This window comes from Suillus fuscotomentosus (assembly GCF_016647785.1).
Source record: "Suillus fuscotomentosus strain FC203 chromosome Unknown F5891scaffold_12, whole genome shotgun sequence".
Classification (NCBI taxonomy): Eukaryota; Fungi; Basidiomycota; class Agaricomycetes; order Boletales; family Suillaceae; genus Suillus; species Suillus fuscotomentosus.
Window position 1 is genome coordinate 226,500 of NW_024539524.1, and position 18,345 is coordinate 244,844.

Genomic DNA, 18,345 nt, shown 5'->3' on the forward strand with positions numbered 1-18,345 from the left:
GTAAGACCTATGGTCTTTTCAGCCTTGTATAGGCCATATTTGCTATCCCTCAGACTCTATTACCCTCTGCATTGTTTTGAACATAGCGCGTGGTATTTTATCGTCAGCCGACGGCCGCGGGTCATCGGCTCACATCGGCTTTTCTTCAGGTCCTTCGCACGTCCTCCGTCCATCCTATTCATATCCTCCATTGGTTCATTGGTGAGTGTCATACTCAATTAGTATTAGATTGACTTTATTTCCGAAGCTATTTCGTTTATATTCTCATTACATGTGTCACAGACCCTACTTACATACTTATTGCTATCTACTCGGTCCTGAACAGCACTTAGGCGCACATACAGATATATCCCATATTTACGAAGTTCATGTATTTCTTTTTCCCCCACTGGAAATCTATCCTCACTCTGCACACAAAATCAGAACCTCCGCACTAAGCATTCAGTAAAAACTTTGGCTTATCTCCACACGCATCTTTCTATCGGCCAACTTGCCTTCATACATCGGTACTTTCATGTAACGACTGGTTTACACATTTTCTATGTATTGACTCGGCCACACTCTCTAAGTGTGCAAATGTACCTTTGGCCGCAGGTTTCTCTATCACCTCGTACGTTCGGCACATCGTATTGCGTCAGCTTATACCACTTCGCATTGGTTCGTGTCACTCCACATCGCATCACATCGGCTTTCGCATTTCCTCACTTCTCAACATTACTTACTAGTTTCCCAAGTTCCCCTCAGCATATTTTACTTAGAGGAATCATTCTCAGTAGCAATCCCCTTGGGTCAAATACTATACTCACATCCAGAGGTCTATTTGAGTTTTACCCCACTTCACCCTTTCTTTCCCTTTCACCCCTTCTCATCTAGCTATCATTCCTCGCACACATTGGTTCAGGTTCAGACCACAAAAACACCGAACCGGTGTAGAAACAACAATACAGAGAGGAACAAATGATGCTCCAGACTGTATCTATAGTTGTTGAAGGTTGTGCGTTTGCCTAGTCTGCTATGCTTGAGATGACAAGCGTGTTCGACCCTAAAGGGGAAGTGAGTGCAGCAAGGATCTAGAGGTGTGCGCCAAAGCGAAGCACGAGAAAGCACAGGTGCGCGCAAGGCGCGGGAACGCGCGCATATGTGGAAATAAGAAAGACTAAACTTAAGTGATGATATGATACAAGGTAAGAGAAGAGTGATCCAAAGTGTAAACAAATAGATCTCTACTATGTTCTGCTAACTAGTAAGTGACTGGTAGGAAAAGTAAGTTGTAAAAAATGGAAAGTTAGTTGAAAAAGTGTAAAGTTTGAAAGTCAGTAATAGTATGTACTGCTGGCGCTTATATAGCGCGCCTAAGCGCGGTCATGCGGAGCCGAAGCGCTACTGAGTAGGTATGTAAAGATATATATGAGTGAGAGTCCATGATAAAAATAAAGACAGAACAATATGCAAATGAGAGAAATGGAAATATACGCACTAGAGGGCTTGGTGGACAGTGGATGGATGCTTCTGGATGGCTGGCGCTATAGGGCGCTCAAGCGCGGGAATGGTGCGCGCATGGCGCGCGTTGCGCGGGAAAGCTGCGCCTCATATAGAGATAGCTGTGGGTAGCACACAGAGTGATACTACAAGTTCATGCTGTGAACTTCCTAGTGAAAGGTGCCATATCACACCATGAGAGGCATGAGTCTCTACACCGGACCATAGAGAACCATTCTCTATGGTCCAGTTCTGGGTTCGGACATTTGGTAGAACTGAACTGATGGTCCGGTTCTTGGTTCTTGTCTAGGACCCTCCGAACCGGACCATGGCAGCACTAATAGGAAAGGTTTTCATCACATTAGAATATAAAGTGATATAAAGCAATATATGACTATGCAAAAGCACCATAATCAGCATAATCCCCAGCAAGAACTCACCAGTTTACTGATGCTCTTGTCCAATTGTTAGTGCTAGAAATATTATGAGATTATCAGCAGTTTTCAAACAATGTCCTGCTCACCCCAATTGTATACTACCATGATGCTTGTGGCAACTGCAAAACTGCAGATCAATGTTAGATCTAGACATCTTGAGGCGACAAACCTGTCCAATAGCTATAAGAGATATTTGAATTGATTATCGGCCACAAACTGGGATCATTTAAGACTGTGGTCATATTCGAGGGATGGGTATGAGTCAGTGGGGAATGTTGGAGTGTATAACGATAGCATTCGTGCTAGATATACTGCTGTTCAGTGTTTCTATTACCAAAATCTGCATGATGGAGATGAACATTTGGTCCTGCCTCGAGAGTCAAACAGCCCTTCAATTACCCTTATGGAATAAGGGCTCATTGTGCGACACAGCATCAGAGAACTCAAACAGGAAAGCATGGCAGAGTGGGTCAAAAGTGGAGCAAATCTATCTCATCTTATCTGTTGCCTTGTATATGCTTCAAACCTTATAAGCAGGCTATCATGATTATATCAAAACAATGAACAAATATATGATAACCATAGAGCAAATCCGATACAAAGCGCACCATGTTCAATGTGCACTTGGTGTAATGATGATGATTGCACTGCCAGATTCATGATTGATCTCCAAAGGTTTAAAGAGAAATCGAACACGGGAGACAACTTACAAGAAGTCATTTTAAACTGCGTCTTGTCAACATGAACAAACAATTGCGAACCGAGGTGTTACTTGAGGAAATTCTGCAGAACTTCACTGAAGGCTCGAGCGGCGCTTAGCGCTTACTATGCAACAACATCAATTTAGCAGCAACTTGGAATGTTGGGCTTTCCCTAGCATTTGGAAACTGGAACCGTTGTCGGCGCTAGAACAAGTCACAGCGAGAGCTGGAGAAACCACGCTGAGGTGTGAAGCGGGGAACTGACGCGTATAAGTACTGCACAAAAAGGACGAAGAAGCTAACGGAAAGGATGGTACCGGTAGCAAGAAGAGACAACGTTAATCGTAGCCTTGTGGGGACAGTGCTTCCTCCGGTACGGTGCTTTCTTCGGTACCTTCTTCAACAACTGTGGTCGAGTATCACAGCCGCTCGGCGCTCGGCAACTTTGCCGCGTATCAAGGTTTCGATCAAATGCGGTCCAATTTTGACTACTGCATGGTCTGAGGCCTCATCTTCAACAAGGGCGTCAACCGGTGATAAGTCTTCTCTTCTTGTTTCCTGAAACCAACTCATTTCTGAAAGGCTGCGCAGCGTAGCCGGTGGAACCATATTGAACCTTATAATTATCCGCTCTCGGGCTGTTACCCATGAGCCATGGCAGGAAGCACTGGAAGCACTTCATAATCGTTATCAAAATAGGACTCGGACACGCTGCGGTGCCGGACCAACAGTACCTGTGACAACGTATCAAGATCCGGATGAACTCTGCTGCAATTCCTCTGATTTCAAACTTCAATCCCTCTGTATGGGAAATACTAGGCTGAAGTCTTTCGATGGCATATCTACTTTTGATGCACACCATTCAAAGATCTTGGTCCGTTGATGAAGAGCTTTTGCTGAGAGACTCATGTTTACAACTTTGTGGATTTCCAGAATTAAATTCCTCCGATCCTCGAAGTGGGAAAGCAATCGATAATATTCCGCAGGCAATCAATCAGCTTCTTCCATGAGGCAAGATGTATCGCGTAGGCGCCTTTGGTTGTGCCCTGCAGAGCGTCTAGAAGAAGGTGAAGAAGCACTGGTTTTGAGACATGCTGATGGAATCACTGCATGAGGCGTAGAGTTCGGGAATATCTATGTAATGCTGTTTCGTGCTTGTGTGATTGTGAACCACTCTAAATTGCTAATACAGGACGCCTCAAGATTGCGGGCTATCGGACCTCAGTGTCGCCTAGCAGGGGTATCCAATTACGAATATTCGAAATTTGCTCCCTGTCCATGCGTTGTATCTCTATCAACTTACGCAATGTAAGGTACAATGACAGCACGTGCTATAATCGCACTATACTGACAACGCAATCCAGAATAACATTTAAACATCTTGTACAACAACCAGAACCTCGTATTATGATGCATCGATAATTGTCCGCAACGCACTCAGAAGTCCTGCAGTGGACTTCCATATGAAAATACGTATTGTTAGTGCATCCTGTGTAACACGTGCTCTGAAGTCACAACCCATGAATTTTGGTGGCGGCTCTCGAGACCCTTGGCACGTTGTGTTTGCAGTCTCATCTCGGTTCGTTTAACGCTAGAACTCAGATGCTAACGCGACATCATACTACCATCCGGACATTCATCGAACGCCGAATCGATATCTCGGAGCCGTTGTGAGTGTTGCACAGCTGACTCACCAATTTATCAAGATTTACTCGAAGAGAAGTAGAAATAAGACACTGGTATATATACCAGCGCTGATTTAACTTCTAGTTTCCTCCAACGCCATTCAGCTCTGACACTTGTTATTACATCCGCTTTCTACTTAAGGTATGATATCTCGCCGCAAGATGTACTGGGTCATTGAAACCGAAACTGAAAGCAGGTCATGATCTCATTATCAAAGATGTTGAACAGCTGTTATGATGCCTGGTCAAGTTCATTGTACGTTGCCATTTTCGACTGATGAATCACATGCGGTTTGTTCAATGCAGTCCCCAGGCATCTCAACCGTAGTAAATCTAATGCGTAAGTTCCATCTTTATACTTTGAAATGCGATACCGAATAACAGATCGGTGCCCACTAGCCGATCGCATTCAAATGTTTTTGAGATAGAGATATCTGGTTTGCATTTTTCTCTATACGATAGCTGTCGATCCGGAAGGTTCACTACTGTGCAGATATCTCTCTGCGTGGAAACCTGCCCAAAGTTGGGACGACTTCGTTGGACGACTTTTTCTGCGTGCGCATCGGTGTTTGCAACCAGTTGCAGACAACGGGCTGGGCACTACGATCTTACAAGTGGAACAAGACACATCGCTTGTGAGTTATCAATAAGTGCGATTGCTATGGGAATTAACTATGCGCGGGACTCTCAACAAGCAAAGTTGATGAGTCCTCCAAAGTCACATTCAGCGTCGATGCCTGTGATATCCGACACTCCGGGAGGATTGGTAGCTTCGAGGAAACCGTTGGAAAGCTCTTGGAACGCCCAGGTCGTAAGTGAGGTTTGATATTTCCCCTTCAGCACATTTAACGCATCTTTAGCCATCAGGCAGACTGTCAACTTGTATGGATCAGGAGGCCAAGAAATCGAGATTCACTTTAGCATTGCCCGCATCCAATATTCGACCATCAACAAGTTATCTATCTCTTGTGAGCAGTCAACCATCCTCTATTGAGCGCTATTTCTCAAATCATTTCTGCAGACGTCGACCTGCAAGATTTGCCCTCCATCCATCATAACACATTTCGCGTTCAAGTGGCTATAGATGGCACTATCTGGGAAAGCTCTTCAAAGCCCAGTAATCAAGGATGCTCCAGATGGACAGACAGATATGATTTGTACGTTGACTGATGCCGTCCATATGCACATGTTTGACGCATTCTCGACAGTCCATTCCAACTCGACTCGCATGCTTCACTGCAAATTTTTGCTACACGTTGGCTCCACGGAAACAAGCCGATAGCTGTGGTGGAAGGTTCCGTGAAAGAATGGCTCGCTGCGCCCAATGGTGGTAGGTTACCTATGAGCCTCTGTGTAGCCCACTCACAACATCCGCAGTCTTTAGCAAGACTCTTGAGTCTATGGGCACAAAATTTCAGCTGGAGTTTAAGGTCTCTCAGACTTCTACCGCTGGTGATTTCTACGTTGAGAAAGCTGCCGATCCGGTGGTGGAGAAACATAACAAACTGGACACAAAGGAGATCGATGCATTGGACATTTCCGGTACATCTCAGTTGATACTAATGATTTCCACTGTTGCTCACGGTGTATTGAAAGCCATTATCCTGGACATCGACCCCATTCCTAAATTCGGAAAGCTGTCTTGGGATGATCGATTCTTCCTCGAAATCCACGCGATGAATAATGGAGAACCTCATAAAGTTATATCTCAAGCGCAACAGGGGGTGAAGTGCTTGATGTGGGATACAACATTCACGTTGTAAGTGCTCCCATGTCGTACCGTTGCGCAATAATTTAGGCATCCCAGTAACGTTTCTCAGACATCACGACTCGTATTCCGTGTTCTCGGCTACGACGGAAAAGATAGCGATCCAATTCCTATTGGCACGACTATCTTCGAAGTCGATGAAATTCTGCAGCAAACCAGCTGTCAGTGTTGTTTTCCGATGACGAGTACATTGATTTAACGACGAACGCGCCAACAGTGATTAAACGTCCGTTTCTATCTGCAACATCCGTGCGCATAGATGGAATGCCCACTTTGTCTTTCAGAGCAGCACAAGCTGGTGCTATGTCATTTACAGGGTCTTCGTCGCTTACGGCTCGGAAGTCTTTGGATTCTTTCACGCAGCTTTCTGCCGCCGTTAACCGTACTGCCCATCTAAATGTCCAACCCAAACAACCAAGAGACCATACTCAAAATAAGAGAATAATTGAAGATGCGATTTCTCGGGCTAGCAAATACAATAGCGGCGATGAACACCTTTACCCTCTCCTGGTAAAGATCGGTATCTTTGTTTCGGTGGCTGAAAGACTGGCTAAGGTATAGCGAACCTTTCTCACAATACGCACCCAGAAGAACTAGCTTGACTCATTTTTTTAGCTTCACCCCTACGCAAGTATTGCATATTCGATACTGGCAACAAGATACGAGGTTTGGGTGCACCGTTTCTATTGCTTATGTGTTATAAAATCATCGTTATCAGGTCATCAGACAACAGATCGCCCGCGAAAACGGCGTGATTCGGCTGATGCATACTATGCAAGAAACTTACGATCTTATTATGGCCGTCAATTCCCTCCCGTATCTGTATCGACGAAAAAATGTTATCGAGGCCATCGTGCAGCAAACAATCGAATGCGCGTTCTTCATCCGCGATTATGTGATTACTCGAGGCAGCTGTGAGTCTTCCAGGTGTGGTAGAGTTCTAGCTGATGTCAGACGTCATTCGTAAAGTTGCGCAAGTGATCAGGAATTCAGTACTGAACGTGGAATCTCAGATCAAAGAATTCGAAAATGCATTCAAAGACCTTCAACGCAGTTTTCAGAGCCATGGCGCTGTCTCTCCGCAACTCACTGTGCTCAAAATCTTAGAAGATGTTCAAGATCTTGGTAAGTCGTCCTATCATTTCCCTGCTTCTATCTTCACACCGTTTCAAATAGGCGCAAAGGCAGATTTTCGCGACATGCATTACGCCATAGATGCTAGATGTACTGCATCATGTGCCATTCATCTACCCACCTACAGTGCGGCGCCCCCGGTTGACCTGATAACATCCCTGCAGAGCTGGGTTATCGGGGACAGCAAGGAATCAGAGAGGATCTGCGTCCTGTCCGGACCTGTAGAGTCATGCAGCGCCATCGCGCTAGTGGTTGGAGAACGATTTCAGTTCGCGTCACGCCTTGGTTCTTCATATTGCTTTCGAGGTGACAGGCACAACGACACCCGGAGCTACACAAACTTGTTCCCAACAATCGCCCGTGACCTGGCAGATCGTAATGCTCAGTTCAAGCAGAATCTCTGGAGGGCTGTGGGACATAATATGAGTTTGCGCAAGACATGGGTGGTGAAGACGCAGTTTGAGGAATTTATCCTCGCTCCCTCCAGGGATGTCATTTGGAACGGACCATATCTGGTCATCATTGACGGTCTGGAGATGGGAGGCGACGAAGCCGCAAGGAAGGAAGTATTGAGTGTCCTCGTGGAGAAAGGGGCTGAACTTCCCAGAAACCTCCGATTCTTGATCACTTGCCGGCTGGAGGATGACATATGCAAAGCTTTTAGCGGTCAATCGCATATTCTGCGCCGACAACTGGGAGAATCTGGCTCCTTCGCAATGCCACCCGACGCATAATGCCTTTCCTTCCCGTCGTGCTGCGAGGTTTGTGGTTCGAATTACGGTCGATGTCATTCGCTGAAATATCAATTTATAGCATAGCACGCAATTAGACTTGAACGAAGTGTTGTCTTTTTCTTTACCACCGTCACTCGAGGTGTCAAGCTGGGTTTCTATGACACTCGACTCATGAGCTCAAATTTCGTCGTCCCAATAACTCACTATAACTATTCATGGCTCCGTTGATGGATTGCACTCAAATTTTCATTAGTCTTGCATTATGTTGTTCTCATACTTACTAGCCTGCACGTAATTCGCCTCTGTGGGACACCTCGATCGACGAGGATCATACCTTTAGAGACAACCTAAAGAAAATTGATGGACAATTTCTAAATCAAAGCATCAATGAAGTACTGGCATTTCCTGAATATAATATGATGTGTTCACATCTGTTGTACAATAGGCGTACTCCCTTTCTCAAGAGCAGTTCGAAGACTGGGGCGGTTCAAGTCAACATCACATAAATGGAGCCAAATGGATGCTCCTCACCTATAATCATCGCCATTCTGGGTTATATACCTGACCCAAGGCAGGGCTTGATATCCGCTCTTTTCTACGATCTTCAGATAGCGAACTTGGATACCAGACACCGTGAAATAGGGGATCTCGAACTTCACACTGATGGGCGCACGCTTCTCCATGTCTTGTTCTACTCCATTGGTCAGTAAAGAGAATGCACAAAGTCAGGTCTACTCGCCGCTTTTAACACTCGGAAGACCAAAATGAGCACGCATTAGATATTCCCGGCCACCTCCGAGCTGCTTGATCTTCCAGACAAATGCAGACTTATCAGGAGCATACTGCACACTGCCTGTAGATGCCTGGCAGACCGTGTCAGCTGAGAGTTATCTAGATAATCTAGGCGACAAACTCTGAATTTCGGGCTATCTGCATCATCCGGGACAGGAACATATATCTCAACATTATTCGCAGAGCTTCTGCGCTTGAATTGCGCTTTGCATTTCACCATATATTCCACACGGCTCCCTTTGTGGCTTTCCACGGCTGCTTCCACCCAGATAAGAGGCTTGACGGGCGTCGAAAGTCGGTAAGACATAAGTTCGAACTCGCCGTCTGGAGGTATGAACGATATTGTGCGGTCATTTTCGAACCTGGAGAGCCGGACGCACTGGTGGAACTTGACGTCCTCCATTTCGATAGCTTTTCCCCGAGCAGCTATCATAAATTGATGTATCAGAGACAGGGGGAGGAGTATAAGACCATCGCATACTTCTACCAGTGCTTTCAAACATGACCTTGTCGTTCAGCCCGAGTCGCAGTTCAGGCATACCAGACAGGTAGCATTTCATTTTTACGGCACCTAATATTTCAGATCGGACCACGTTGCCGTTCGAATTGACCTATGTATGCAATTCATGTCGAGCCTCGTCACACAATGAGCAGTACTCACCAAGAGGTTCACGCTCTCAACAACGTCCAGGAAGACCTCATTTTTCCTATACCTTATGCCCTCTGTTCTCCATGAAACAGCATTCGTGACAGCCATGGGAGGCCTTGCTTGGATCTCAAGCTTGTGCGACTCCTGGGTGATGTACCTAACACAGCATTAGCACCCAATACATGCGAGCAAGCCTCATACGCACTCTTGTAATATCTTACTCTCTGTCGTTTGCGGGAACCCAAAGTCCATCATCTCATCCATCAACTCATATATTATAACGAAGTTGTCTCTGATAGACTCCTCCTCGAGTTCCTTGAAGTATTCCATCAAAACTTGAGCCAGTCGATGGAGGAATATGATGATCTCAGCGGCATTTGAGTTGCGTTTCGACAAAGCCAAGACTGCAGTGTAAAGCATCAGGGAGGCGGTTCCGCCACAAGGCACGTCAAGACGCACTGTAGAGATTGGAGTGTCGAATGTGCATATAATTGATGCCTTGACTTGAGAAGCATGGTGTTACTTGCTGTCCCTCTTCTTCGATGTCTAGTACAAGCGGTAAGAAGCGCTCGATGTACGACGACGGTACATCGTCCTTGTACGAGCGCTGTATTAGAGGCTTCCCCTTCAAGTCGAGAATTGCGATCAGGCTGGCCATGGTGGATGAAAGGCGCGAAACTGCGCCAAAGTAAAGTTGCCTTTTTGAGACTCATGGTGAAACTGCATGTCATTGCGATACGAAAGTAGGTCTACTATAACTACCCTGAGTTCAGGTTCTAAGTATTAACGGGAAACAAAAAAACCCCGAAACCAGACATCTACTTATAATCTCAACCAGCCAAAGAACCTCGAACTCCTGGCCGAACGTCTTGGTTTTGCCAGAAGTGGCACATCTTCACGGGCGTCCTCCGCATCGCTGTCGAAAGACATGTCGCCAACTTGGGGATCTGAAACTTCGCCAACGACGGTGTCAATGTCGTCTGTCAATGGAGTGGACGAGCTGCTATTCAAGGAGTAACCAAAGTCATCAATCTTGAGCCTACGCTGGCGGAATTTCCATGCTATGCACATAACCAGTAGGGCGGATTGCATAATGCCGGACACAGCGTACATCGCCCAACCTTTGACACATTATTCATACAACAATAATAGCAGCAAACGCAAACGCACTTGTCCAGTTAATGCCAGGGCTTGCATAAATATGAGTACAACGTCGAATACGGAGAATCTAGTTGCTCACCGAAGCGCAATAGATATGGACATCACAAAGGCCCCAGGGCTTTGTATCATCATCATAGGGATACTGAGCGCCCCGACAAGCTTCGAATGATAAGTTCGCGACAGCTGTGGGGCATATTGAATTGCTGCGAGTAATGCAGAACTGACGCCGAGAAAGGTCGCCCACAAGGATATTTGACGTGGAACCCCTCCGCCAGGCTCTTGGATGCGCGTCAACAGAAGGAAAAACGTGACGGTGGTAATGAAGACACTTCAAAACACACATCAGAATGTAGAGCCAGAAAATGAAATGGGTAACTCGAACAGATGGATTGTGACAGCCCACGAGACGTTCATAGATAGACGCCAATCATCACTCGAGAGCTTTGTCTTGACATGCTGAGGAGGGAGAGTGCCGTGCGCAGGGATGTCAATGTCAACATATTTCAACCGGGCGGGATAGTAGATCATGTATAAAACCAGGCTGCATTTGATGTTAGTTAAACTGCCAGATTGAAAGAGATAATCATACATAGCCGTGAATAAAACCCACTGCAAGACCACTTGTGTTACTCCAGCAGTGATTTCTAGGCATTTCCCCACGCTCTGACAAGTCGTAGATTCTCAGTGGCGCCAAGCAGGCAAAATCACCGCGGAACGCACCACATCATTACAGCACTGAATAGTAGGCCAAGATAATGCGATCCTGTTGGACGGTTCATCAGAAAACCCGAGCATCAACATCAATGCCATCCGGTGGCTCACATATTAAGCATTCCCGCGGCAGAAGACGTACTACCAAGTAGCAAGAACCACGGGCTAAAGCCCTCGGAAGAGCCCATCTGAATTATTCGGAGGTGCTATTGTACAACAGTCAGATGATTACTGGTCCGCATGTCGTTCACGTTACCTGTGGGCAATAGGATACGACGAGACCAATGATAAGACAGGTAGCGAGTGCATTGACAAACCAGTCGCTATCCTGTGGAATAACCAGTTGCATGAGATTCATATTCATACTACTCAGTATCAGCCTACCAAATGGCAAATGTCATGCATTGTACGTGGAGGAGTGCTGCAGGTCGCAAGGCGGTCGCACGGCGCACGCTGACCGAATAAGTCAGCTTATGTAATCCAATGCCGCTTGCTGCTCACTGTCAATATTATTCTGTCCACGCCCTTCTCGTGTCCCCCATTATTAATGTCGTCCTTCCACATACTCCGCTCTGTGCGGATGTCTGCTGTCGTTCGTGATCGTTCAGTATACCTATTGGATCACTGGACACGGTCGAATAGCCAAAATTTAGGGAGTCTTAGCTTGCGGAGATGGTTACACGGGTCGCAGAGTGCGTATTCTACTTTCTGATTTGGAATACTAGACCGACCACAATTCGTCAAGTACAGCGTCATGGAAATGTGACCAGGCCAGATCCTGGTACTGGGTACGCAGCATACCGGAAAAAGTCCCGAGTTGACCCTGACTTTGCTTCAGAATTAAATTGCATTTCAAAGATTCGAAGGGTAAATTGTTGAAGACCATCGAAGCGAACGAGGGAGATGATATCCTATCACTTGCGCATGAACATGATATCGATCTAGAAGGTATTTCGCGAATAGTGCTTCATTTGACATCATTTGGTCAGCTGAACTCATTTGGTTGAATCATTAGGCGCATGTGAAGGGTCAGTTGCTTGTTCGACGTGTCATGTTGTTCTCTCGCCCGAGCATTATGATTTACTCCCCGAGCCATCTGACGATGAAAATGACATGCTCGATATGGCGTTCGGTTTAACTGACACTAGTCGACTCGGGTGTCAAGTGCATGTAACTCGCGAGATGGACGAAATGACAGCGACACTGCCTAGTGCGACAAGGAACATGTTTGTGGATGGGAAGAAGCCCACGCATCATTGATAGTGAATCATGGATATATCCTTACGTATCAAAAAATCACACTGCTGACAAGACATCCGTGCTTTGTGGAGGCCACGAAGGTCTGGTCTTTCACAGGTATTTATGAATTAGTCAACGTCGCGACGATAATCAAGTACTGTTAAGATACCGGTGTCCTTAGGCAGTGCTCATGTGCACCGTCATTCTATTATTGCGTTGTCGCTTGTCGGAATTGTGATTTTGGATTAATTCTTGGATTAAAATTAGTCTTGGCTAAATTTATGGCTCTAATCACCATTACCATCAGTGCCTCGAAAACGCCTCGAGGCACTAGGGATGTCTCGGTCTGATCCTAACCCGCGTCACAAGCTTTTCCTATATGTACACTTGTTTCCCCCTCGAGACTTTTCCCAAGTTGCCATGTCCCAACCCTGCGACGCGCTGCAGGTGAGTTTGTCACCGGGTGTCTGCTCGTCGTACCTTACCTTCTCTAATACAGGCCGTGGCGGTGGCACATCGCCCTGCATTGCGCGAACGTGCAGGACAACCATTAAGTACACCTGCACCACCCGCAGGATATCCAACATCTGTCCATGCTTCTCGTCCATTGCGCTCTTCTCCCCTCGCTGGGCCAGCATTTTCTAGTAATCCATCAATCGTATCTATAGAGTCGAGTCAATCACATTGTCCAAGTCTTTTTAGCATAGACGTCGGTCCATATTCTCGCTCACAGCCCTCATCTATCATCTCTCACACTGGTTCTATTTCTGCCACTACGTCCTCGCATGCCCATCGTGCCCCCAGACCCTTAGTCGGACCGTCCAAGAGCGCCGGTGCCATTCCCACCCTCGGCCTAGATGCTCGCCCATATTCACGCTCCCCACCCTCATCTTTCATTTCTTATACTGGTTCTGCTAGCTCATCCTCCTTCTCGTCGCACGCGCACCGTGCTCCCACAACGGGATCAGTCAAGAGCACTATTTCTACACTTAATCTGTTTCGACGGCATGCTAAGGATGAGCCAGCAGCACCACTTCCTACCCAAGCACCATTAATATTCGGGCATAGTCGCTCAGCATCATTTCCAAGCCAAACAGTTCCCACGCCAGCCCATGTTCCACAAGCCTACTCACCAAGTGTTGCTCGGCCAGTCTCCCGAACACCTTCAGTGTCCCGAAACCCGAATGATAACTGGATGTCGTCTACTCCATTTGGACCTGCGTCTACGCCCCGCTTTTCCAGACAAGCGATGTCATCACAACCAGTCGTGATGCCCCTAAGTGCTAGGGAATACCGCCGACGAAAATGTGCCAGCATGATGACGAACACGGTGTATTCGGCAGCATCTGGTTCACCGGTCTCCGGCAAGGAAGGTGTAAATTTTCTACCTCATATTGAAGAGGCCTCCGGTCCTTCTCCTTCCGTTTCCTCATCCGGAAATAGGTCTTCCAGGCGTGCCTCGTCTCCTTCGCTTCCATCCTCACGGCTATCTCTTCCCCCAAGTTCTCGGGAACCCGCATTGTCCGAGACTAGTTCGATCAGCAGCAGCTTCTTCTCATTATCGTCTGAGAACGAGGCAGAGAATGCCGTCATCACTGCGGTTGATCCCGGCGCAACGCCGTGCCGGAGGATGTCTTACCCCAACCCAACCCAGCGTCATTCACGCATTAGTCTCGTGGATGCCGTGAGTCGCCTTTCGCAGATGAGCGGGACGAGTGGAGATACCGTGTTTTTGGATATGGATGACAGTCTTAACCCTCGTCAGAGACAGATCTCTGTGACGGAGGATGACGGAGTGCTCAGAAGGGCGAGCTCTAGAAGAGTACTCAGAAGGGCAAGCTCGAGAAGGAAGAAACCTGATGCACCTTCCCGAGAACCGCTAATGGCGGACGCCGCGGCACAACCTACTGCACTACAAGAACACACTCGAGTGGTCAGGATTCTGGAAGCCAGCGAAGTTTCGTCTACCCCCGTGCTTCACAGCACGTTTTCCGGCGCATCCCATGACCGTGAAGAACTTGTCTCCGGTGACATATCCACCGAGCAGGCCGCTCCTGAATCGAAGATGGACTCGAAGGCGCCAGGCACTTCGTCCGCTGAGGCACAGGTCAGGTCTCGCAAGAAGCTTACCAAATCTCGAAAACAATCTATTCAGGTACCACAAGCACAATTAGTTACCCCTTCATTACCCTGGATACCTCGCCCTTCTTCACCGTTCTTCAGGGGTAGTGCAAAACAGAACATTCCAAATGTTTCCACATCGGACGCGACCCTCCAGGAAAATGTTCCGCTGACTGAAGAGATAGGAGATAACGCAAAGGAGAACAAACGTCTGGGTCGTCGATTGACATTCCAGTTTATTCCTTCCCCCTCCTTTTACAGGCGACCCAAGTCGGCTTCAGGCAGTGCTCCAAGCCTTGACTTAAGGTCTCCGATGAGGAATGACGCACGGCAAAGAATCCCTGAACCTGATTCCCGGTACGGAATGGATAACAGCCTGACAGGTAGCGCAACTACTATCACCTTGTTGCCTCCTCCGCCTATTACGTCTTCTTCCAGTGTATCCTCAAGTGCGGGAAATTCTACTTCAAGCTTGACTGATGGCAGTAGCACGATGGGGTCACGGGACACTGGCGCTACTTCTATCAATGCTCCGAACCTCCAAACCGCTTCTCGTGGCGCAGAATATTCTTCCCCAAAAATCCCGTCGAACCTGAAGCAGAGCATGGTAATGCAATGGACCAGTGACGATGACAGTGACCAGCAAGACAACTCAAGACATGCCTCCAAAACTTTCGTCGACCCCCCTAATGCCTCGCATGATCAAGAAGTACAAGCATCGTCATCTTCCTTTTGTACCGTCACCTCTTACGCATCATTCACCTCGTATGCCACATCAGGCTCTGTACCTACTGCTCTAGATACCAAAAACACGTTTCGCCACCACGACCAAGCACCGGATCCTAATGTCCACCCTATGTGGACAGTTCCTATGGTCACGATCACCGCTGCCTCACCAACCATCCCCCCACCACGTGCTAAAGAAATTTCCCCCATACTTCACGAACCCCACGTAGAAGCCTCTTTTCTAGCTGTTCCCGTCCCCATTCCTACCCCGAGGCCTACAGCACGCCTGAAGCGTCCGCGTCCACGTCCACGCCCACAGACGGCACCTGCTTCACCCACCGTGCCGCATTTTCCGACTCCAATTTCGAAATCACCGCGGACTGCCGGAGCGTCGTCAAGGTTCACATCTATATTCCGCAGTCTCCTTAGTCGTGCAGGCTGATATCATCAGGGTCATCTTTGATTTTAGCAAGAAGTTTGATGCTGATCCTCCAGTATATTGTTATCTGGAGAGACGCTTACGCCCGTTTCATGTGGACACGATTAGCGAGATAGCTACTATCCTATTTCGTCTGGCTTTATGGTCACCTGTCTTGGGCATGCGAGTGCATGATAATGGTTTTGGGAACGAACACTGCTTTCTCTGGCTTGCACGTAATTGATGTGATGATTATTTACATACATTGTACTAGAACGTTTCTCATGACTTTCACGAAGATGAAACAGATATCTTGGGACTACATGATCAATAATATATGAGCGTGATGACTCAAATTGGATGAACGTGCACACTAGTTGGATTGTACTAGTTTCATGGAAGATTCTATGCAAGGAGCGACAACGTTCCTCACATGCGACTGGTCCGATAAGTTGCACGGTGCCGCGTGACCCTGAAAAGTCATCGCAGCACCGATATTCTTAGAGGGGCTGAACGATGAGCGCTGAGCTGCAGTGCAATAACCCACACTAATATTCGGGGTTTTGATCTCGTTTCTCGCGACTCTGTCGTTACTAATGATTAATTTGTGAGCGGCAGATGGGCCGCTGGACCCCTTACGATGCCACTGATATGGAGGCACAGGAAGTTTTCTTTACATAAATGTAATCATACGGCAGTTGAATATTATTTCTCGGCAAATCGGGTGTCTAACGAGAGGCTATACAAGAAACGATTCAGGAGTCCTGGTCGAGGCTGCGAAGCAGCTCAAAGTCTTGACCCAGTGCGCGCGCTTCTGGCACTCAGCCTCGAGAAAGAGACCGACAATCTCCACCACAAGAGAACGACAGAATCGGAATTACAACGATCAACCCTTTTTGAGAATTGGAGGACCCGCACAGGCGGTTGCACGTTTACCCGTGGTGACAGGCTCAGAAGACGAGGTTGCTCGTTCGTAGGACTTTGAAGATGGAACAAAATAGTGGGACAGTCAATTGAATGGCTCAAGGACAGCCAGTAGCGACGCCAACTTAGACCAATCGGAGATGACCCATTACTGACGCCCCCTTGTGGGGGATCGACTTGATGGACTTTTCCCCAGATGCCAGCTCAGTCCTAGCGACTGATAAAGCCATGGAGCACAGAAACGTGATAGGTGTTGCAAGGTCATCTAATCGATTATGGAACACCAGCCAATCGTGACTGCGTCCACTGAGTACTTGCCATCCGGCGAACTTGTTCTTATTGTCATTGAAGTCTAAGGACGTCGGACGAGGGAAATCATCACACACTTCGTGTTACCGTCAGCGGGGCAGGCCGTGGCCGCGCAGTTTGTTGTGCAGATCGATTTGAAGACGCCACTGATGCGGATGGATACGAGTGATGAAGTTATGAACGCCAGCCTCAGTTGGCTGCGGATGCTGCACGCGACAAGGCTATCGAGCTATCCTCGACGGTGATCAACCTGGTGTAGTGGCGCTAGTGTGGCCAATCCCGGATCCGAGGCCAACTGGGTGGCCATCATTTTTTGCGCATCGAGTAAACTCAGCAGTACTAGTTTCATCAAGTAGGATTGATGCGGGATCTTCAAGATTATCGATTATCAGTGGAGAAACACGAAGTTGTTGATGCCCGAAAGTTTGGAGCCGCTCCCACGGTTCTTTCTGCCACAGTCACAGCGGCCACTTGCCGATTTGATAACCGATATCATGATTGCAAACCCCAGCGCACCTATCTTTTCGTAGTCGGCACTCATTTTAGGAATCCATAACCACTGCGGCCATCGATCTCATCCCTTCGTCTTTACTTGAATATGATGATCAGCAAAAGTATGCAGCGCTACACGGTGCACAACGCTATGACGATGCTACCGATGCCCATGCTTTTAACATTCAGGTACGAGGTAGGCCCTCAACAACACACGTGTCAGTATGCTTGACCATCTTCAGAGCTGCGCCAACAGTATGTCTCCTTTCGAAGCAGAAGGTGCTGTTGGGTGGGTGATTGACGCTCAAATGGAAGTCGCCTTCAACTGGACGTTTATGTTATCGAGAGGCACAGAAAATGCCTTCACAACGAGCACCGAGCACGAGGAGCGTTTGTCATTATCAACGGAGCATGCAGACCTCCGAATGGGGCTCATCGTACTTCCATTATGCCATACTATCACGTAGATGGGAAGGGCACGAACCACTACTGCATGTCATACTGGGATAAGATCGTATACGACTTAAACCCAGTTGGTGGCATGCAGTCATTGCCCGTGATGCTGCATGACAAGAATAACAATGTCGAGCTTCAACGTTAGGAATGGTCATTCCCATGTTAGGTCTGGCGCGCTGGCAAAGAGCGCTTGGAATATATGGGGATGAACTGTTTAAGGATTCTCTTCTACCAACAAGATTAGTCCCTTTATCTCGACTATCCTCCCAATCACAAGCAGTCCGTTAACGTGATTGTGCAGCAGTTGAACGATTTGACGGGCAAAGTCAGATGCACGGGCTCTTGTCGCCTTCTGCCTAGAAATGATGGGTGCCCGAAAGAGAATCTAATCAGTGTCGATGTGTGTCCT

At 47.5% G+C, this 18,345-nt stretch overlaps 5 protein-coding genes across 5 annotated transcripts; 3 read left to right on the forward strand and 2 right to left on the reverse strand.

Annotated features, from left to right (window-relative positions):
* Positions 1–4,539: 4,539 nt before the first annotated feature.
* On the forward strand, positions 4,540–7,938 carry F5891DRAFT_1185166 (uncharacterized protein; the record flags this gene model as incomplete). Its single annotated transcript, XM_041366528.1, has 16 exons — positions 4,540–4,558; positions 4,609–4,642; positions 4,702–4,739; positions 4,796–4,937; positions 4,998–5,113; positions 5,163–5,270; positions 5,324–5,459; positions 5,511–5,632; positions 5,680–5,844; positions 5,899–6,061; positions 6,110–6,231; positions 6,288–6,625; positions 6,686–6,736; positions 6,789–6,984; positions 7,040–7,195; positions 7,247–7,938. 16 exons carry the CDS (start codon positions 4,540–4,542, stop codon positions 7,936–7,938), a joined length of 2,598 nt encoding a protein of 865 aa, XP_041229123.1.
* A 425-nt stretch (positions 7,939–8,363) lies between these two features.
* F5891DRAFT_1127032 (AP-2 complex subunit mu) lies at positions 8,364–10,037 on the reverse strand (the record flags this gene model as incomplete). Its single annotated transcript, XM_041364144.1, has 8 exons — positions 8,364–8,415; positions 8,470–8,629; positions 8,678–8,801; positions 8,852–9,156; positions 9,212–9,341; positions 9,392–9,536; positions 9,585–9,783; positions 9,839–10,037. The coding sequence occupies 8 exons, from the start codon at positions 10,035–10,037 to the stop codon at positions 8,364–8,366; spliced, it is 1,314 nt and encodes a 437-aa protein (XP_041229124.1).
* Positions 10,038–10,201: 164 nt separating this feature from the next.
* On the reverse strand, positions 10,202–11,656 carry F5891DRAFT_946808 (uncharacterized protein; the record flags this gene model as incomplete). The annotated part of the gene is made up of 9 exons (XM_041374698.1): positions 10,202–10,500; positions 10,550–10,569; positions 10,620–10,868; positions 10,923–11,081; positions 11,130–11,203; positions 11,261–11,303; positions 11,363–11,457; positions 11,508–11,579; positions 11,636–11,656. The coding sequence occupies 9 exons, from the start codon at positions 11,654–11,656 to the stop codon at positions 10,202–10,204; spliced, it is 1,032 nt and encodes a 343-aa protein (XP_041229125.1).
* Positions 11,657–11,752: 96 nt separating this feature from the next.
* On the forward strand, positions 11,753–12,669 carry F5891DRAFT_75692 (2Fe-2S ferredoxin-type domain-containing protein). The gene is made up of 4 exons (XM_041373140.1): positions 11,753–11,943; positions 11,997–12,039; positions 12,090–12,199; positions 12,267–12,669. The coding sequence occupies exons 1-4, from the start codon at positions 11,799–11,801 to the stop codon at positions 12,509–12,511; spliced, it is 543 nt and encodes a 180-aa protein (XP_041229126.1). The 5' UTR covers positions 11,753–11,798; the 3' UTR covers positions 12,512–12,669.
* A 96-nt stretch (positions 12,670–12,765) lies between these two features.
* F5891DRAFT_1016967 (uncharacterized protein) lies at positions 12,766–16,120 on the forward strand. Its single transcript, XM_041360973.1, has 2 exons — positions 12,766–12,937; positions 12,990–16,120. Exons 1-2 carry the CDS (start codon positions 12,827–12,829, stop codon positions 15,777–15,779), a joined length of 2,901 nt encoding a protein of 966 aa, XP_041229127.1. The 5' UTR covers positions 12,766–12,826; the 3' UTR covers positions 15,780–16,120.
* The last annotated feature ends 2,225 nt before the right edge of the window (positions 16,121–18,345 follow it).

Excerpts from the sequence above, each read along its gene's own strand:
- F5891DRAFT_1016967 (XM_041360973.1), top strand. The coding sequence starts at position 12,827 with ATGTCTCGGTCTGATCCTAACCCGCGTCACAAGCTTTTCCTATATGTA. Across the intron at positions 12,938-12,989 it reads AACCCTGCGACGCGCTGCAG|GCCGTGGCGGTGGCACATCG; the intron begins GTGAGTTTGTCA and ends TCTCTAATACAG.
- F5891DRAFT_75692 (XM_041373140.1), top strand. The coding sequence starts at position 11,799 with ATGTCGTCCTTCCACATACTCCGCTCTGTGCGGATGTCTGCTGTCGTT. Across the intron at positions 11,944-11,996 it reads ATGGTTACACGGGTCGCAGA|TACAGCGTCATGGAAATGTG; the intron begins GTGCGTATTCTA and ends CAATTCGTCAAG. Across the intron at positions 12,200-12,266 it reads ACATGATATCGATCTAGAAG|GCGCATGTGAAGGGTCAGTT; the intron begins GTATTTCGCGAA and ends TTGAATCATTAG.